This window comes from Pan paniscus, chromosome 10, assembly GCF_029289425.2.
Source record: "Pan paniscus chromosome 10, NHGRI_mPanPan1-v2.0_pri, whole genome shotgun sequence".
Lineage (NCBI taxonomy): Eukaryota > Metazoa > Chordata > Mammalia > Primates > Hominidae > Pan > Pan paniscus.
The window spans coordinates 30,556,365-30,578,628 of NC_073259.2; the positions used below are offsets into that span (position 1 = coordinate 30,556,365).

At 38.8% G+C, this 22,264-nt stretch overlaps 1 protein-coding gene across 2 annotated transcripts in view; it reads right to left on the reverse strand.

Moving 5' to 3' along the window:
• Window positions 1-22,061, reverse strand: part of RXYLT1 (ribitol xylosyltransferase 1) — a 29,932-nt gene extending 7,871 nt beyond the window's left edge. Inside the window, exons 1-3 of one of the 2 annotated variants that reach the window (XM_003824810.6) lie at window positions 21,759-22,061; window positions 20,707-20,862; window positions 16,807-16,909 (exon numbers count right to left, since the gene is read on the reverse strand). In XM_003824810.6, the coding sequence (XP_003824858.2) occupies window positions 16,807-16,909; window positions 20,707-20,862; window positions 21,759-21,927 (428 nt within the window). In that variant the 5' untranslated portion in view covers window positions 21,928-22,061. Of the gene's footprint in view, window positions 1-16,806; window positions 16,910-19,181; window positions 19,315-20,706; window positions 20,863-21,758 lie in introns of those variants that run through there. The other variant, XM_057299572.2, reaches the window with a different exon arrangement.
• Between the last annotated feature and the right edge of the window lie 203 nt (window positions 22,062-22,264).

Genomic DNA, 22,264 nt, shown 5'->3' on the forward strand with positions numbered 1-22,264 from the left:
TGAAGCAATCCACCTACCTCAGTCTCCCAAAGTCCTGGGATTACAGGTGTGAACCACCATGACTGACCTTTTTTTCTGTTGTTGTTTTAACCACACTGAAAATAAATGCTGGCTAGAATTTAAACTCTTAAGCAAAGAAATATAATTGAATAGCATGGAACTCTGTAAAATAATGGCATAGTTCAAACCAGAAAGGTATTTAAAGTCAGTAGTTCTCAACCCTTTTATGGTGTGAGCTGTTATTACACTCTTCATCTGACTCAATGGATGAGAAAGTGCTGACAAATTAGGAAACGAAGAATGGCATTATAAACATTCCATGAATGTTATATCTCAAAAATATAATGTTAAAAAAAGCAAGGATTAGGACACTCACAAAATATACACAAACTTGAAAGTATAGTCATAAAAATTATTTACGCATATATATTTAGGATCAGTATAAATATAAAAATTTGAATGGGAGGATCCACATCAAATTTATGATAGCGATTGTATCTGAGGAGGAAGGAAGGTGAAAGGGACTAGAAAACAGTACAAAGGGAGCTTTACCCTTATTGAAAGTATTTAATTTTTTTAACAGGAAAATTAAATATCTGAAGCAAATATGACAGAGAGCTGAAATTTGTTAGTTTTGAATGGTGAGTAAATGGGAATGTGTTGTATTACCATTTTTTTTTTTTTTGAGACAGAGTCTCACTCTGTTGCCCAGGCTGGAGTGCTGTGGCATGATCTCAGCTCACAGCAGCCTCTGCCTCCTGGGTTCAAGCAATTCTTGTGCCTCAGCTCCTGAGTAGCTGGGACTGCAGGTGCGTGCCACCATGCCCAACTAATTTTTGTATTTTTAGTAGAGACAGGGTTTTGCCATGTTGGCCAGGCTGGTCTTGAACTCCTGACCTCAAGTGATTCACCTGCCTTGGCCTTCCAAAGTGCTGGGATTACAGGTATGAGCCACTGTGCTCAGCCTACTCTCTTTTTAACTGTATTTTTAAAAAGTTTTCATTAAAGGAATAGACATGTATCATAACTCATTTTTTTCATATTAAGTGCTGCCTAGAACAACCAGTACCATTGAAATATTTTCACTAGTATGTATTAAATAGAACAAGTACCATTTAATTCAACTTAAAATTAGTCACTCTTATCCTAGATTCTTTACAACTTGCTTAAACCATTTCTTTATATCCTGATAGAATCTAATTTTCAGCATAAATATACCCAAAGCCTACTTTCATTGCTTCTTACTGCTGGGGATAAAAACATTTGTTCAACGCCTTTTATATACATGATACATAAGCACTTTGCATGGGTCATCATTAACCCCCCCAACAACTCTGAGGAGTTCATTATTCTCTCATTGGCATTTGTGAAACTGCACTTTAGCTGTCAGCTTGTAATGGCAATGCTGAGTTCTCAACCAAGCTCTGTCTCACTTCAGAGCTTAAGTTTTTCCATAACACCATGGTTAACAAATACTAAACAGATATTAGTTAAAACACAAAACCTAAAAATATATTTTACTATGTGTGCATGTACCATATGATTTATATGACATTATTCTAAAATTATATAACATACAGGGACCAGGACTATGTTTGCCTTGGACAGTATCTAGCACTGGCAATGACTAATGATTCAGTGATAACCTAGTAATTTAAGACAATATGCAGAATCTGAGGGGCTAGAAAAACTAGCGATGATGATAATTATGGTATGTTTAAAATATTTATTATTGGTAGCATACGAATACTTTGTATTTCTCTTTTAGAAATATAAGCAGGTATAATTCTTAAGAGCATGAGAAAGTTTTCCAGTCCTCCTTCCCCATGTTAGGCCAATTTTATGAAGGAAAAAAAAGGAAATCTTGAGAGAGGTTCTATGACTTGCATAAAGCCAGCTGACACTAGATAGGAAATGGTACAGATCAGACTCAAATTTGGTTATTTGACATTAAGTCCATATATATCATGTGCCCAAACAATTTTAGAGTGCCATACAGCTGGGTGTGGTGGCTCATGCCTGTAATCCCAGCATTTTAGTTGACTGAGGTAGGCAGATCGCTTGAGTCCAGGAGTTCGAGACCAGCCTACACAATATGGTGAAAACCCATCTCTACAAAAAATACAAAAATTAGCTGGGCATGGTGGGCATGGTGGTGCAGCTACTCAGCAGGCTGAGGCAGGAGGATCACTTGAGCCCAGGAAGTCAAGGCTGCAGTGAGCTGAGATCACGCCACTGCACTTCAGCCTGGGTAACAATGAAATGTTGTCTCAAAAAAAAAAAAAAGAAAAAGAAAAACAAAGTAGGTTTTAGTCAATGTATTAAAATAAAATATATGAAGCTATTCTCAAATGTAACTTTCATGTGAAAGGAATATCTTTCTAATTTTAGTGATCCACACAAATTAACAAAATGAAGTATGATTCATTCAAGGGCACATTTATACTGTCTTGGTCTTGGATGTCCACAACTCCCTGTGTTTTGGTAATGGTGAAAGCCATGGGGTCAATACTGGGAAGCCAAGGTGTAGGTCAGAGGTTCTCAGCACCTTTAGTGTTCCTGTAAATTTTTCATTGTCTCCCAAGCTAAAAGAAATGCTTAACAGTTCAATTTTTAAAGTCATTAGGTCTAAACAACCTAGTAAGTATCTATGTCCTAACAGCTTAAAAGTGACTTAGGCCAGGCGCGGTGGCTCACGCCTGTAATCCCAGCACTTTGGGAGGCCGAGGCGGGCGGATCACGAGGTCAGGAGATCGAGACCATCCTGGCTAACACGGTGAAACCCCGTCTCTACTAAAAATACAAAAAATTAGCCGGGCGTGGTAGCGGGCGCCTGTAGTCCCAGCTACTCGGGAAGCTGAGGCAGGAGAATGGCGTGAACCCGGGAGGCGGAGCTTGCAGTGAGCCGAGATCGCGCCACTGCACTCCAGCCTGGGCGACAGAGCGAGACTCCGTCTCAAAAAAAAAAAAAAAAAAAAGTGACTTAAAAAAATACACAGACACTGAAAGAAAAAATCATATTCCTATTTCATTCTTAACTAATCACAAATATTTAATAGCATGTGTGCACCTGTTGAGCACCATAGAACTTCTCAAACCTTGGAATCAGTGGACACTGTCAGTGTCATTTCCTGTTCCACACTGATTTTTGTGCAGTGCATGCATTTTATCACGGCAACCATGGAAAACCCAGCTTCACAAAGTCCTGATATTGTTCAAATAAATGCAGGGTAATCTAATGTTGAAACTGTACTGCTTTGAACTTGCAGTTTGCATAGGGCCTGAAAGATATCAAGTATCAGTGTTTCCCATAAATATCTAAAATATTTTGTGATGTCCCACAGTGCCTCCGTCAAGGAACCACAGATCTAAAAGAAGAAACTTTAAGGGCCCAAAAAATTTCATTAGATTCAGATACCTGGGTTGTATGTATGTATGTACATATGTGTGTTGGAAAGTTTGTTAGTCAAACTGCAATGGGTTGAGAAGTAAGGAAGTGATTACAGTGAGTATAGACAAGGATTCTGAAAGTTTTGAAGAGAAGGTGATAAAGCAATAATGAATGAAGTGGAGAATAAAGGAAAGCAAGAAAGTAATGCATGGAACAAGGTCCTGGAAGCAGGTGGGATGCACAGGTGGTGGGCTTTAACCTTGAGCCAGGAAAGATCACTCAATGTTTGAGAGCTTGGAAAGAGATAAGGATGGGTGAGGGACCAGATAGAGAGTAGGTACATGTTACAGCAGCTAGTTAAGAGAGATAATTATGATGTCCTCAATTTTCCTGATGAAAGAGGAGGCAGGGTTGTCTGCTGAGAAAGAGGAGATAGGTAGATGTTGGGTGGTGGGCTAGAGAAGAGTGGACAAATCTGCTATTTCTGTATTTTCTATTTTTGTGTCACATTAGCTACCTACTCATGCAAACTAGAAACTAGGGACTTGTCAGATTTGTTTCCCTCTCTCATCTTCCCATCTAATTAATCCCTAAATTCCGACCATTTTGCTCCTAAATATTTCTCAAATTTGTCCCTGGCTCTGACCCACTACCACTTCCCTATTTCATCCATTAGTTTTATCTCTGTGGGATACTTCCAATCTCCTACTTGGTCTGCCTGCACCCAGCTGTCTCCTTCAAATCACTTTCCCCCATGGCTGCTAGAGAAATCTACACACATAAACACATGACAATACCACTATCCTGCTTAATCTTCCTCAATTGCTTTTCACTACCCTAGAATAAAGTCCAAGAGCCTTAATGTGGTACATACAAGGCCCACCATGATCTGGCCCTTGCTCAATCCTCCCCATCTCAGCTACCTTACCTTTTCTTCATGCTCTAGGAATATTGATTGGTTTGCAATTCCATGCATAAACCCAAGTTTATCACTTATGAACCTCTGATGTCACTTCTGCTGGGAATATAATCTTTTTTCTGCCTTGCTAACTTCTACTCATTTTAAAGACTGCTCAGCTATCACCTCCTTTAGAAAACATTTGTTGATAGGCCCCACACTCCTAACTCTACTTAGATTGAGTTAATTGCCTTTCTTCTGTATTTCCATAACAATAAACATGGTAGAGTATGCATATTCTTATCATTATGCTTTCTATATGGCATGAAAATAATTTATGAGGCTGGGCATGGTGGCTCACGCCTGTAATCCCAGCACGTTGGGAGGCTGAGGCAGGTGGATCACCTGAGGTCAGGAGTTCGAGACCAGCCTGGCCAACATGGTGAAACCCCATTTCTACTAAAAATACAAAAATTAGCTGGGCATGGTGGCAGGTGCCTGTAATCCCAGCTACTTGGGAGGCTGAGGCAGGAGAATTGCTTGAACCTAGGAGGTGGAGGTTGCAGTGAGCCAAGATCGTGCCACTGCTCTCCAGCCTGGATGACAGAGCAAGACTCTGTCTCAAAAAAAAAAAAAAAAAGAAAAGAAAAAGAAATATAATTTTCTTTAGGCCCTAAATTTTTCTAATAGTTGGCTTTTTTATTTTCTCAATTTCTTCTTTTTTTATCGACAGGACTATTGCAGTAGGCTTTTTTCCTAATGAATGGTCAACATTAAAGTCTTATTGGGATTGCACTTTCTTTATTTTTAAATTTTTATCCAGTGATTCTGGGGATTTTTATGAGGTTTTCTTGGTTGTTTTTTATGTATTTATTTGCATATAACAAACAATTTAATTCTTTGTTCCAAAATAATACATCATATTCAAATGATGTGCTCCTTTTACTTTTGTTTCTTGAAATCAAAACATTTAAGACTACTAAACATTTTACTCCTTGCTCTGAAGATGAGGCCTAATTTAAGAGATGAATAACCAGCTGATGACTGATTCAATGAATGGCATTTATCTCTTTATTTGTCTTTGGGTATTTATATGGATGCTAACATTTGTGGGTGAAAGGGAGATACTGTGGGACCTTGTAATCATATTGAAAAACAGGTTATCTACATGGTCCCAGAGAATCTCCTAGTAAATATCACAATGGAAAAAAACAGTAACTTTACAGTGAACAAACTAGGCAGACTGCACCTTAGCCAAGTGATCAAAGTTAACATAATCAGTAACGGGAACAAATATGACACACTGAGGATGACACGATGTTGTTTCTGAGGTATTCGGAACCAAAATACATAACCTGAACTGAACTGTAAGGAAACATCAGACAAACCCAAACTAAAGGACGTTCTACAAAATACACGGGCAGTACTCTTCATAAGTCACAAGGTCAACAAAGACTGAGAAACTGTCACAGACTGGCTGAAGCCAGAGATATGAAACCAAGCACACCGTGTGATTCTGGATTGGAAACTGGGCCAGAAAATGGACAGTAGTGGGAATGTGTGTATCTGTAAATTAGATAACAGTTTTGTATCAATGTTATTTTCCTGAAAAAATAATTATACGGTAATTATGTAAGATGTTAGCATTTGAGGAATCTGGATGAAAGGTATAATGGATTTTTTTGGTACCATTTTTGCAATATTTTTGTTAAGTCTAAAATTATTTCAAAAAGAACAAGTTAAAAAATTAAAACATTAAAAAACAATAATTTCCCATAATTTTACAGGAAATAATTTGGGTATATTTAAATATTAGCAGTTTAAATGGCTATAGATTAAAGTTCATAGAGATAAATGCTCAAATAGAGGAGAAATGAGTCTGGTGTTATATTTAATATTGGGTTCAATTATTATACACTTTGAATGACACAGCCTATAAATTCACCTCTCATTAAGGAAAGGTGTTATAAACACAGAAATAGCCCAACTTTTATATTTTAATACTTTTTTTTTTTTTTTTTTGAGACAGGGTCTTGCTCTGTCACTGGCTGGAGTGCAGTGGTGTGATCTAGGCTCACTGCAGCCTTGACCTCGCAGGCTCAGGTGATCCTCCCTAGTAGCTGGGACTACAGGTTTGTGCTGCCACGCACAAAGTTTTTCTGTTTTTTGTAGAGACAAGGTTTCACCATATTTCCTAGGCTGGTCTTGAATTCCTGGGCTCAAGCAATCCTCCTACTTCAGCCTCCCAAACTGCTGGGATTCCAGGTGTGAGCCACTATGCCTGGCCCTTCTTCTTCTTCTTTTTTTTTTTTTTTGACACAGGGTCTCACTGTCGCCCAGGCAGGAATGCAGTCACGTGATCACAGCTCACTTGCAGCCTTGACCTCCCAGGCTCAAGCTATCCTTCCACCTCAGCCCCGCAAGTACCTGGGACGACAGGTTTTTGTGTTTTTTTGTAGAGATACAGTTTCGCCATGTTGCCTAGGCTGGTCTCAAACTCCTGAGCTCAAAACTATCTGCCTGCTTTGGCCTCCCAAAGTGCTGGGATTACAGGCGGGAGCTACCATGCCCAGCCTATATTTTGATATTTTAAAAATAAATTATTAGTCTCCTCTGCAGCTTGTTCTGTCACCCATACACTAACATACCAAATACATATATTTCTTACTTCCCAGGTGAGGTTATCATAAGATCTTGCTTTCACATATTTTGCTGACAAATTAGATATTTATTTATTTATTCTACTACAATGAAAACTATGGAAAGCCCCTCTGTTTTATTTTTAATTTTTTTTTTAAATGAAAAATCATGGGGTTTCACTATGTTGCCCAGGCTGACCTCAAACTCCTAGGCTCAAGTGATCCTGCTGCCTTGGCCTCCCAAAGTGCTGGGATTATGGGAGTGAGCCACCATGCCTGGTCGAAAGGCCCTTTCGGAATAAGATATTACTTTTGTTGCTCCAAGCAGTACATAAATTAATAACTTTATAAATAAATCCACTACCCCCTTCAGCTATTAGTTTGTCTGAGTTTGCAAGGAGACACTAATGCCCATTTCCGTAGACTAGGAAGGAGGAAAGGAGAAATTAAACATTAGGAGGTGCTCAACAATTATTTGGTAGAAAGGAATTAATGGATCTCTCAATTTATTTAATATTTTAATTTTTGAAGAATTATAAATACATTTTCCAAAGCTAGGGAGCAATGATATTTTGGTGGTCAAAGTTTTAAGCAATGTGACTGACAACTTAGTAAGAAACTGAGAACAAGAACTGTGGAGAAACCATTTCCTTGGGTAATGAACAGACCACAGTGGACTATAATAGAGATCTGAGTGTCCTACAACAGCTACACATCAATAGAGAGAGGAAATGGGAGTAAGGGCTAGACCTCCAACTGTGAATAGACTACCTTATGATGGGGCATTTTGAAATTCATGCCAGGTGGATTTAGCTGGCCCCAGAGAATCCTACTGGAGTGTACCAGTAACACGAAAAGTTATCACTTAAAGGCTACAAGATGGCAACCTCCTTTCTCTTATATTATACATAACCCTCCAAGCAAGGATCTCTTTGCTTGGTAGTTGAGGCCTATTTTAAGAGATGAGTCATCAGCCGATGGCTGATTCAAGCAACGGCATTTCTCTTATTAAGTAGGCTTCAGTATTGTAAGAAGTTGTTTACTTGATGTCCTAATTTTTATGTATCCCAAAGTTCTTTTTAGGTAAGGGCAATTAACCTAAAAAAATTATTCAGTGTTCATTCAGACTATGATCCATTCTATGACAAATTGTGTTCTGAAGAGAAAATAATATAATACTATCCTATGTGAATCAAATTTATCTTTTCAAAGACAGCTAAGTTTTTATTCCTTTTGGTCATAAATATTTGTTTTTCACCCCACTTCTCTCCATTTCTACTACTATTTAGGCAGCTTACCTGTAGCTAAAGGCAATTTTAGTTTCCTAAGTATATAAAATCTCCTAAATGTATCACCAAGAGATGAATTTCTATTGTAGAAATATTATATATTAATTTAGGGGAGAAAAAGTTTTCTTTTTTATTTGCTTCTATTATAATTTCATGCATCAGGTATGCTTTTATTCCAGCACTTCACTCTTTTTTTCATAATTATGAGTATAGCAGAAGGGGGGCTATTAATTTAGTTTGTGTAAGCAAAAGCATCAGAGAACCCTTCAAGTATATACATGCACTGTGCACCCTGTGCCTAAAATTCACTAAGTAGTAAACATAACCCTGAAAAATCACACGATTAAAAAAATTAAAAACATTAAAAGATAATCAAGAATTGGGCACATTAGATGTGCAAAAGTTAAATCATAGTTAACAGAGATTATGGCAAAATTGTAATTAAATTACTATAAAGAGGATATTAAAATCTAAAAACATTTAAAAGTCAAGATGAGGTTATAACTGGGTTGTAGCAGATTAGGAAAAAAAGTCTAGACCCAAAGCATAGATAAGAATTTCTAAAAATGACCCCATTTAAGAATTCAGAATGATGCCGGGCCAGTGCTGCATACCTATATTCCCAGCTACTCAGAAGGCTGGGGCAGGAGGATCTCTTGAGCCCAGGAGTTAGAGGCTGTAGTATGCTATGATCTTGTCTGTGAACAGTCACCACACTCCAGTCTGGGCAACATAGCAAGACCCCCATCTCTTAAAAAGAATTCAACATGAAATTATAGAATTGAATATACTTAATATTGGAGGTGACTTGTAGATGATGTGGACTAATCTATCATGTTAAAGGGAGGACCATGGTTCAATCCCATCTTTACTAGTCATTTAATCTCTCAGAACATCAAGGTTTTCATTGCAAAATGGGAGTAATACCACCAGCTGCACAGGGTGGTTCTGAGGATTAAAATTCACTGAGCTAATATCTGTAAAAGCCCCTGGAACACAGCAACCACTTCATATGTTGCTGTTGACTCAGGATTCTTTCCATTTTAAAATAAGACAATAAGACCCCAGATGGCTGGGAAATCTCATAGCACGCCAGCAGCAGAGCTGGGACAAGACTGCAGGCCTCAGTGTTTACTCTGCCAGGCTGGAAGCCAATCTCACCCACAGCTGGATGCCTTCTAAGCAGCCTGAATGCTCATTAATCTTTGAAGAAGCATAAGAGCCAAGAGCTGGCAATTTCTCATTTCTTTATGTTGACTACATGGGCTTGGGTGAGACATCGGCTGAACAGGAGTGATGAGAGAGAAAGAGTTTCAGCAGCTGTCTTCTGTCAAACCAAAAATATATCAAAATAGTGCATTTTTAAAACAAGGTTTCTAATATTACACTGGATAAGGTGTGAACTCAGAGTTGCTACTCTAGGACACTGCTTAGCTCATCAGTTCTTAGATTTCAAGATTCCATTTACTACAAAAAACTGAAAATGATCTTTAGGGACCAATACAGAATCACCAACTTCTTAAGACATTAAAAATAAAAATCCCCTGGCTGCCTCTTACTCAAAATAGTCCCTTAGTCAAGAGTGTAGTGCTTGACTTTTGGCTTTACCCACTAATTAGAAGTATGTAACCTTAGGCCAGGTACTTAGCCTTTCAGTGCTCAAACGAGGTAAGCACAGTACCTGCCTCATGGATGCTTGTGAGCACTGAGAATAGTGTCTCACACATAGTAAGAGCTATGTAAATGTTAGATGTTATTTGTTATAATTACTAGTTTGCAGTTGTGGCGAAGTTATTTAATCTCTTTTGTCTTAGTTTCCTAACTTGCAAAATGTAAACAATGATACTTCATAGGGTTGTGGTAAGGATTAAACAAACTAAAAGTTATTAAGTGTATAGAACTGTTTGGCGCATAGTAAGCTCTTTATAAGCATGGGCCATCACTATCACTACTATTTTTTAAAGGATATTTTAACATTAAAAGAATAAATGTGGCATTCTGAAAAACTGTTTTGTCTTTGTTTACCAATGAAAATTTTATTTGGGATCTCCATTGATTTATGCTCCAGCATTTGACCTAAATAAATGTCATGTCAGTAACCATTAACGTTATCTATAAATGCTTTCATTCATAGTGAGCTAACTTCTTACAAAAGTAGTCTGGAAATTCTAAAAATGCCATCTGACATGTTTTATTCTATCATGATCTTTGGAAATAAGTTCAACTCTTTCATAAGTAGCAGATGCTCACTGAAGATGTTATAATCGAATCTTGATAACAATTAATAATTTATGATCTACCTTTTGTTTTACCAAATGGGTAGACATTTATATAGCCTGTGGTAATGACTATACATAGAAATGATAGGATTCTGAAGGCAGTCTTTGGGGGATGAGCAAAAGTCACGATGAGCAGAATCAAGGTTCCTCTTAAGAAATTAAAAATAAAATTGTCCTATGAGATTAACTATAAATCAACATATGATGGCTATGAGTAGTGGTAGGCAAAGTTCCTTCAAGAGACAGAATGGGTCTCAGGCTAGCTTAAAACTTAATTGAACATATTAATATAAAGAATGTATCAATAAGGCATTTGTGGGCAGGTACATGACGGAGGGGTAAGAGACAGTAATGGAAACAGAAAAAGGAGAACTGCTTGTAGGAAGATGTTGCAGTACTTAGTTAAGGAACACTAAAATAAAATAGCAACAAGACTTCTATAGTGATTACTGTGTGTTAGATACTATTCTAAGCCCTGTAATTTATTAACACATTTAATCTTTGGAATAATCCTGTGAAATATGAACTACTACTTGCCTTAAATGTGAGGAAACTGAAACAGAGAGGTTAAGAAACTTGCCCAAGGTCAGACAGCAAAGTAATAGAACAAGAATTTGAACTAGGCCAGGCGCGGTGGCTCACACCTGTAATCCCAGCACTTTTGGAGGCCAAGGCAGGTGGATCATGAGGTCAGTTAGTCGGGCGTGGTGATGGGTGCCTGTAATCCCAGCTACTCAGGAGGCTGAGGCAGGAGAATCGTTTGAACCCGGGAGGTGGAGGTTGCAGTGAGCCGAGATTGCGCCACTGCACTCCAGCCTGGGTGACAGAGCAAGACTCTGTCTGAAAAAAATAAAAGAATTTGAACTAAGATAGTCTGGCTCCAGAGTCTGTACTCTCAATAACTGAGTCACATGCTACACTGCCCAGAGGTGACAGGGCTTCATCAGGCTCATCCAGAAGTTCAGTTTGCCTTGTATGTATTCATGCGTTCATATTCTGAGCACAGCCTATGGATGATGTTACCGATTCAGTGGTGAAAAAGGAGTCATATTTCTGTCTTTCTTTCTGAAACAGAGTTAAAAGCACTACATATAATTAAATCCCATAATATGGTTCCATTATGTAATCAACCCTCAATAATTGGTTATCAATTGTAGCCTGCCTGTATGGAAAGAATGTGTCAGTCAAACCAATACAAACACATGGCCTGACTGACAGCTCTCTTTCCATTCTATATCATTTATTTGGTATGCTGGAATTCATTCTTTGGGCCTATGTGTTGATGAAAATCAGCATTCCTGAGCCTGATGAGCCCTGCAACACTGATGATATCCTTTCTACTTCTGTCTTAGAATTGTCTCGAGGCTACAATTAAATGATATAAGCTCGTTTGTTTATTTAAACAAAGTATATTTACACTTATTTTCAACAAGTATCTTAACAGTACTTACAAATTCTTCCAATATCTTCAAGGTGAGCTGTTACTTCTGATTCACTTTTGGTCAAATAAGGATGGTGAATGTGTGGAAACACTTAAGTTAGTACCCATGTAGTTGATTCAACTCAAGACTTACAATTGCATAAAAGTTTATTAATTTTGGATAAATTATGTACGCTACTTTTCATGAACCTAACACTTTAATAAGCTGTTTTAAAAAATCTCATACAATGGTGACCTTTCTTGAATATAGTTCTCTTAAATCCTAAGAGGAAACGGTATTACTCTTTGGCCGTAATACCAGCACACCTTATTTTATTGTGCTTCACTTTATTGTACTTTGCAAATAAAGAGTTTTTTACAAATTGAAAGTTTGTGGTGATCCCCAGTCAAGCAATTCTATTGGTACCATTTTCCAACAGCATGTGCTCACTATGAGATGGTGATATGGTTTGGCTGTGTCCCCACCCAAATCTCATCTTGAACTGTAGCTCCCACAATTCCCACATGTTGTGGGAGGTGCCCAGTGGGAAGTAATTGAATCATGGGGGCAGGTCTTTCTTGTACTGTTCTCATGATAGTGAATAAGTCTCACAAGATCTGATGGCAAACTTAATAGATAAATGCTATGTGTGTGGTCTAACTGCTCTACCAACCAGTATTCCCCCATTTCTCCCCATCTCCTTGGGCCTCCCTATTCCCTGAGACACAACACTATTAGGCCAATTATTAACCCTATAATGCCCTCTAAGTGTTCCCTATAATTAATAACCCTATAATGAATGCCCTCTAGGTGAAAGGAAGAGTCGCAAGTCTCTCACTTTCAGGAGTGTCCAAGGGAGAGAATATAGGCATGGATTCTTAGTTTCTGTTTCTGGTTGGGCCAGTAAAACCCCTTCCTTATCCCTCTTTTCTGCTTATTACTAAAGACAGAAACTAAAAGCCATGGCTTCAGGCTGCTAAAAGCCTAAGACAAAACAAAACAGAACAACAACAATAAAATAAGGTGGGTTGGAGAAGCTTGCAACCAAAAGCTAGAAATAGTTAAGCTTAGTGAGGAAGGCATGTCAAAAGCTGAGGCAAGCTAAAAGCTAGGCCTCTTATGCCAAACAGTCAAGGTGGGAATGCAAAGGAAAAGTTCTTGAAGGAAATGAAAAGTGCTACTCCAGTGAACAACATGAATGATGTGAAGGTGAAATAGTCTTATTGCTCATATGGAGAAAGGTTTAATAGTCTGGATAGAGGATCAAACCAGCCACAACATTCCCTTAAGCCAAAGCCTAATCCAGAGCAAGGCCTCCACTCTTTTCAATTCTATGAAGGTTGAGAAAGGTGAGGAAGCTGCAGGAGAAAAGTCTGACGTTGCCAGAGGTTGATTCATGAGGTTTAAGGAAAGAAGCCATCTCCATAACATAAAAACGCAAGGTGAAGCAGCAAGTGCTAATGTAGAAGCTGCATCAAGTTATCCAGAAGATTTAGCTAAGATCATTGATGAAGGTGGCTACACTAGACAACAGATTTTCAATGCAGATGAAACAGCTTTATATCAGCAGAAGATGACATCTAGGACTTTCATAGCTAGAGAGAAGTCAATGCCTGGCTTCAAAGCTTCAAAGGACAGGCTGATTCTCTTATTAGAGACTAAATGTAGCTGGGTGACTTTAAGTTGAAGCCAATGCTCATTTATCATTCTGAAAATCCTAGGACCTTTAAAACTATCCTAAATCTACTCTGCCTGTGCCCTATAAATGGAAAAAAGCCTAGATGACAGCAACATCTGTTCACGGCATGGTTTACTGAATATTTTAAGCTTACTATTGAGAAGTACTGCTCAGAAAAAAGGATTCCTTTCAAAATATTACTGCTCATTGACAATGCACCTGGTCACCCAAGAGATCTGATGGAGATGTACAGGAGATTCATGTCCTCATACCTGCTAACAAAATATCTATTCTGCAGCCCATGGATCAAGGAGTAATTTTGACTTTCAAGTCTTATTTAAGAAATACTTTTTGGCCAGACACGATGGCTCACGCCCGTAATCCTAACACTTTGGGAGGCTGAAGCGGGTGGATCACTTGGGGACAGGAGTCCCAGACAGGAGACCTGGCCAACATGGTGAAACCCCATCTCCACCAAAAATACAAAAATTAGCTGGGTGTGGTGGCGTATGCCCATAGTCCCAGCTACTTGGGATGTTGAAGCACGAGAATCACTTGAACCCAGGGGCGCAAGTTGCAGGAAGCTGAGATTACGCTACTGCCCTCCAGCCTGGATGACAGAACAAGACTCTGTCTCAAAAAAAAAAAAAACAAACAACAACAACAAAAGAAATACTTTTCATAAGGCTATAGCTGCCACAGACAGTGGTTCCTCTGATGGATCTGGGCAAAGTAAATGAAAACCTTCTGGAGATAATTCATTATTCTAGATACCATGAACATTCATGATTCATGGGACGAGGTCAAAACATCAACATTAAAAGGAATTTGGAAGAAGCTGATTTAAACCCTCATGGATGACTTTGAGGGGTTTGAGATTTAAGTGGAGGAAGTCACTGAAGATGTGGTAGAAATGGAAAGAAAAGTAGAATTAGAAGTGGAACCTGAAGGTGTGACTGAATTGCTTCAATCTCATGATAAAACTTCAACAGATGAGGAGTTGCTTTTTATGAATGAGCAAAGAAAGTGATTTCCTGAGATGGAATCTACTTCTGGTAAAGATACAATGTTGTGAACATTGGTGAAGTGACAATAAAGGATTCAGAATATTCCAAAAATGTAGTTGATAAAGCAGCAGTAGGGTTTGAGAGGACTGGCTCCAATTTTTTTTTTTTTCTTTGAGACTCATTCTGTCGCCCGGGGTTGGAGGGCAGTGGCATGATCTTACCTCACTGCATCCTCTGACTCCCAGGTTCAAGGATTCTTTTGCCTCAGCCTCCCAAGTAGCTGGGATTACAGGTGTGTGCTGCCACTCGCAGCCAATTTTTGTATCTTTAGTAGAGACAGGGTTTCACGATGATAGCCAGGTTGGTCTCGAACTCCTGACCTCAAGTGATCCAGCTACCTCAGCCTCCCAAAGTACTGGGATTACAGGCATGAGCCACTGCATCCGGCCTAGGATTGACTCCAATTTTGAAAGAAGTTCTATGGGTAAAAATGCCACCAAATAGCATCATGTGCTACAGAGAAAACTTTTGTGAAGGAAGAGTCAACTGATGTGGCAAACTTCATTGTTGTCTTATTTTAAGAAATTGTCACAGCCACCCCAGCCTTCAGCAACCACCACCCTGATTAGTCATCAATACACTGATTAGACATCAACATCGAGGCAAGACCCTCCACCAGCAAAAAGATGACTTGCTGATGGGTCAGATAACTCTTAGCATTTTTTAGCAATAAAGTATTTTTCACTTAAGGTACTTTTTTTTTTTTTAGGCATAATACTATTACACACTTAATAGACTGTAGTACAGTGTAAACATAACTTTCATATGTACTGGATAATAAAAAAATTCATATGACTTGCTTTATTGCAATATTTGCTTGACTGCAGTGGTGTGGAACTGAACACGCAGTATCTCTAGAGGATGCCTGTAAAATCTCCCACAAATATTTCAGAAGTAAAGGATACATTTGGCTTTCTTTTGGGAGTTAATGTTCTTTGCTCAAATCTTTCACTATTATTATAGTAACAATGTATAATTTTAACCTTAAAGATGCTAACTTTATGAATTTTTAATAACTTCTTAAAATTTTATATATTATGGATTAGACTAATATTCCTAACACACATTTACTTTTCAAATACCAAAATATTAGATTTATACACATAATACACATTTACTTTCACACACCCAAATCCAACCATTGTAAGTTTAGGTCTATTTAAGCTCTTGAATGGGATTAGATCAACAGAAGCATGAAGATGAAAGGAAAAATAATCATTACCAATGATAATTTTAAAAACCTGTTTACTTTTTAAGTACAACTTTGAAAAGATACATGCAATAAAACTGCTTTCCAAGTATATATAAAGTAAATAAAGAATTAAAGCTGTAGTAAAAATTAGAACAAAATTGAGGTTAACTATAGCTTTTCCTTTCCTGATTTCTGTAGAAAAGACTGAAATTCCAATAGAAAGCAGAATCTTTAGTTCACATTTTCCCCCAATAATACAACTGTTATATAAAATAAGCATTTAAAAAGTTTTTATTTTTAATTTCAATAAAGCAAAATCTAATAAAATAGCATTTCATGATAAAATTATAGTTTTCCTAAATAAAATAATCCTAATATACTTAAAAACACTCAGAAAATATGCAGTCATAGAAAAGAGTTATATAAAAAGGCCAAAAAAGTCTAAGCAATACATTGGCTTTATTAAATCTAAAATAAAAAATAAATCCTGATAGAACTCATCAAATTTGTTTTAATAAACAAAAATCTACAAAGTGACAGCAAGAGCTTTGATATCACCTAAATATTTAAAAAAGTGAACATGACTATTACATGAAAGAAAAATGAAAATACTTTTAGGTTTACATATTATTCCTCCAAGATACAGAATGTTCTAAATGGCTGTCACCATTCAAATGCTGTAAGATGTGGAGTATGAACTTTTCTATATAATTAGGTAAAAATAAAACAGACATATGATTCCAAAAAGGAGTATTCTGTAATATACAATTTCATAAGGTCCAAGTAAGCTTAATTATGAATACATATTCATGAGATTTACTTCTCTATTCTTTATAAGTTGAAATAGATTTTTATAAATATATTTTCCTATTATTTTTCTTTTAGTATTTACAGAAAATATTGCAGAGCAAAACATCAAAGGTTAATGTTGCACAACTAATACAACTAATACCTGTACTGTGTTCTTCCTACGACTGACTTTCCTTCTCTCCATTGAGCAGTCACATCGCTGGGATCAAGTAAGCCTTCAAAAATATGCTCCCAGAGATACAAACCTGGTAATTAACAACAAAAACAAAATCAAAACAATTTACTGTCTCATCTACTTTAGTGCATGAGACAAGTTTACGTTCTGTTCTTTTACTCATTTGACTATAAAACCAGAATGCCTCCCCTTTGGGCCGTTGGCAGGCAGTGCTATCAAGCAACAGCTCCAAATCATCAACATGGCAGCTAATGAGAGACAGAGCTCAGAAGCTGTTAGTGTGTAAAATGTGGCAAAATGTGAGTTAATATTAAAGACCTCTCCTACTCTAGATTTGAGAAACCCCTAATTTATATGGATCTTTACCACCTGTCTTATTCTGAAATGAAATGTATTACATTACAAAGTAAACTATACTATGTGGTTAGAACTGCTTTTATAACAGATTGGGGGAGTTGCCATTTTGTGCCAAATGGAGCCAGAGGAGCTCATGTATTTACATATATTAATACATTCAATATGTCAAGGGGATATTACCTCCTCCTCACTTGAACACATATCCCTGAATGCATGATCCCCTTCACAGACAAATGTCATTGCATCTTTTCTCCTTATGGCAGCCCCTGATGTTTTATCATGATTTCACCTGAATGAAAGCTCTGAGAGTAGAGGACAGCAGTGTTACTCAATGAGGCACTATGGAGACCATACACCACCTCTGGGCACCCTGTTTTGGTTACACTCTAAGAGGTTTTTGTTCCATTCTCATGGTACCCTGGTACTAAAGGAAACGCAAGCCACCATGTTTAAAATGTGGCCAATTAGATAAAGCTTTCCAAATGTGATGGGTTGAATAATGTCCCTCTGCCCCACCAGCAAAGATGTCCACATTCTAATCTTTAGAATCTATGAATATGTTACCCTACATGGCAAAAGACACTTTAAAAATATGATTAAGTTAAGGATGCTGAGGTGAAGAGATTATTATAGATTATCTAGGTGGGCCCTATGTAATCTCAAGAGTCCTCACACAAGGGAGGCAGAAGTGTCAGAGTGAGGCAAGGGATATATAAAGATAGAAGCAGAGGTCAGAGTGATGTGGGGCCATAAATGAAGGAATACGGGTAGCCCCTAGAAACTCTAAACGGTAAGGGAACAGGTTCTCCTCTAGAGCCTCCAAAAGTAACACAGACCCCACACATTTAGGGTTCTGCCTTCAGAAAGGTAGGATACTACATTTGTGGTAATTTGTTATGGCTGCAATAGGACGCTATGGATTATACAGTTAAGATTATGGTACCTGGAAATGAGGTGCTACTGTAACAAATACTTAAAAATGTGTAAGTGTCTCTGAAATTGGGTAATGGGGAAAGGCTGAGAGAACTGTGAGGACATGATTTTAAAAAGCCTAGATTAGATTGCCTTGAATACCCTGCAGATAGAAATATGGATGTTAATGACTCAGCTAGTGAAGACTCAAGAAAGAGAGGCAGAGTAGAGAAAACCTATATTGTCTTAGAGGATATCTAAATGATCACAAGCAGATTGTTGGTAAGAATATGCAGTGTTTTTTTTTTTTTTTTGAGACAGAGTCTCGTTCTGTCGCCCAGGCTGGAGTAAGGTGGCATGATCTCGGCTCACTGCAACCTCCACTTCCCGGGTTCAAGCAATTCTCCTGCCTCAGCCTCCTGAGTAGCTGGGATTACAGGCAGGTGCCACAATGTCTGGCTAATTTTTGCATTTTTGGTAGAGATGGGGTTTCACCATGATGGCCAGGCTGGTCTTGAACTCCTGGCCTCAAGTGATCCACCGGCCTCAGCCTCCCAAAGTGCTGGGATTACGGGCGTGAGATGCCACACCTAGAATATGCATATTAAAGAAATTGCTGGTGAGGGCTCAGAAGAAAATCAGGAATGTGTTATTAGAAACTGGAAGGATGAGGATCCTTGTTATATAACAGTAAAAAGCTTAGTTGGATTGTATCCTGCAGTTACATGGAAAGCAGAACTTGTGATAAACTTTAATAATTAGCTGGAGGGTTCCAAGCAAAGTGAAAGGTGTGGACTGGTTTCTTCTTGGTGATTAGTGAAATATAAGAAAAAAGAGATAGAAGGAAAAACTGTTAAGCAAAAGGGAACCAGAATTTGATGATTTGGGAAATTCTCGGACCATTAAGATTGCAAAAGATGTGAAAAATTAGATTTGCTGCCTGAAAAGGGTGTTCCAGAAACAAGACCAAGGATGTGGCTGCACAACCTTTTGCTAGTGCCTCAGAAGGATCAGAAGATCTGAATATTCATTCACACAAAGGGCTCTTTGAAGAGATTATACATGTGACTTACAGGTCTCCTCAGCCATCTCAGCAGAAGCCAGAAATGGAGATGGGATTACTCAGAAAAGATCTGCAGAGGAGCTTCCCATCTAATGGAGTGAATCCTGTGACATACACAGAGGGCCCACAAGGTTCTTCAGAATGTTTTATGAGCAGAAACACTGCCAGCTTGGACTAAAAAAGACAGCAAGAGGTCACAATGAAAGAAGGCTGATGGGCTCTGAAAATTTTACCAGCTGTCAACAGGCTGATAAAATTACTAAGCTGCAAACTTGTGCTACTTTTTATGAAAAAGGAAAAGATGACTTCAAGAGTGTGGCTGAAATGCCAGAGGGCAAAGCTGTACAACCCATAGATTATTCCTAGGCCTGCAATATCATCTAATGGAGCTGGCCATTTAGATGAAATTTAGATTTCAAAATTGCTTGGACCAGTGACACTTTTTTACTTCAATTTTTCTCCCCTTTTGAATGGGAATGTCTATAATGGTATTTTATAACTGTGTCTAGAGAATAGGCTGATGAAAGTAGCATTTTTCCTGCCAGCAGAGGTGTTAAAAAAAAATAAAGGTAGCATTTGATGAAATTCACTTGGCCACTTTGTGCTTATCAGATTGAAAAGAGAGAAGTCTGGAAATGAAAATCTGAGATTTAAAAGAGGAAATCAATATTAGAGACTTTATTTAAAAAATAATGGCTAGAACTTGATGATTGAAGGCCTGGTTTCAGGTACTTGAAATTTAGAGGTTGGTAGTAATCTTCCAGGATGTATACTTGTATGTAAGTATGAACGAATTTATGAAATACCATGAGCAGGGCACTATGCTCTGTACATTTTCCTCTCATCTGGTACTTTCTATCCATATGCCTTATTGTACACAAACCCAACTCATGTTCAAAGGCCACATAAAGCGCTTTCTAAGTCACTAAATTCTTTGTGACTCTTTAAACCCTCAGGGCCCCATTCTCTAATTGAGCATAATATATATCTTAGAACACTACACTCTCATGATATTCACAGCAAAAATGCTTCTGTGGTCAATCAAGTTTAATCAACTACATACTATAATATATTCCTTCGCTGATACAATGAACATTGTCATATTAAAGGCTCTTGAGAAAGGCCTGCAATGAAGAACCTTGTTTAACTTTGTACTCTTCAGTGTTTCCCAAATGTGTTTGGCCATCAAGGGCAGGGGCCACATCTTATACTTGTGTATCAAGTGTCCAAAAAATACACAGATTCATGAAAATTCAGTTGACATATGCATTGCAATCTAATGACACTATACAGCCTACTCAATGTATCAATAAATGAAGCTGTGCTCTGCTAAAGACCAACAGTGGAATATGTATGTGTGTACATTTACAAATAGATGTTGTCTAATTGGGAGAAAGGAATTATTGACAAAAAGCGAAAAAATATATCATGATGCCTTAATTAACAAATTATGAAATATATTAAAATGAATTTCATATCAATAAAATACATTTTATAATGCTTTTTACATGTCTTCCTTCTACATATTAACTTACCAATGGCAGCTTTGCCCCAGATTTGTATACTGAGATCTGTTTTTCCTTTCGTGGATTTATTTAATATTTGAAGGCTAGTTTTAAATCTGTGTTGTTGCTCATTTTTTTCATCTCCTTCCCAAGGATTCCATTCTTCACTTTCCAAAGTGGACTGTTCTGTTTTAAAAAGAGTAAGTGTTTACCAGTAAGGTATTATTCAAATCATTTAAAGTAGGTAAATTCAAATCATTTAAATTAAGTGTTAGTTCTAATTTCATCCTAACTTTAATTTCTGAGAGGTAGAGCAACTGAATTTAAACTGGTAATACACAATGAAAACAAAAAAGAAAATCAGCAATTTTTTTACTGTACTTTTTTTACTCTGAAAAGTCTTAGAAATAAAATGCTACCTTGAGACAGGAAAATTCTCTTCCCCAACACAAAACCTTTAAAAATAACAGGATAATATGTATCAAGTTACAAGCTTAACTTTTGCAATTATTTTTATCCATTGTATACAGGTAACCTATGCACAAAAAACTGACTTCAGAGTGTAGTGTTCACCAGTCTTGGATACTATCGTGCAAAATTCTGAATAAAGGGAAAGAGAAAGCCGAGTCTGATCTTAACACAAGTTAAAACACAGGACAGGGGACCAGAATTTGGAGGTAAAGTCTGCCTTATGGTCACTGCAGGATTAGAGAGGGCTTTGTTTCAACATGGAAACGGATGTCTTAAACCTTGCGGCGATTTTGAGGCCTTCCAGGAGCATTCCCGCAAATCTCTGGCATTTGAGACGACGTCTTGGATTTTAACACGTGTTTGAAAGGCGTGCGCGCCTGTCACCCCCTGGGATCGGGAGCGGGGACGGCGTGTGAGATCTGGGTAAGAATGAGGACCATTCTCCAATTCCGAGCCAAGCGCTGGCTCGAGAGGCTGTAGGGGGCAAAGCGCTTCTCAGGCCCTGCGGGTAATCCCGGACTTGAGAGCCGGGTGCGGGGACCCGGCCCCAGCCGCCCAGCAGCCCCAGCCAGGAGCGCAGAGCCGGAAGGAAGCCGCCGACCCAGTCCTACCTCGGCCGCGTCTCTCCCGCGCGGGGGCCGCCCCCTTCCTGAGGCCCCGCGGGGACCCGGCCGGCGCCTGGCGGCGGCGCCCGAAGAAGACGTGGTAGGCAGCGTAGAGGGAGAATAGGCAGTACAGGGCGATAAGAAACGAGCAGAGCCGCTTCCGCGTCAGCCGCATCCCACTCGGGCTTCCAGTCAGGCATCCACCGCCATGGAGCGGGCGGAAAGAGAATCCGCGACACCGGCGGCGTCCGAGGCAGGCCCAGCCCGTTTCCAGGCAGTCCCCATCCAAGGCTCCTCCGCCCAGCGCCCGGTACAGCCCCGCCCCGGACACGCCCACCGCCCTCCTCCCGCCCAGGCCCCGCCCCCTCCAGTCGCGGCTCATCCACCCGGCCGAGGGCCTGCCCACCTTCGACACTGGAAGAGGGGGTACTGGAGCGGCCCCTACCCCACGCTGCTTCCAGACGCCGGGCTGGGTGGGAACCTCTCTGACCTCTGCCGTGTACTCATGGCAC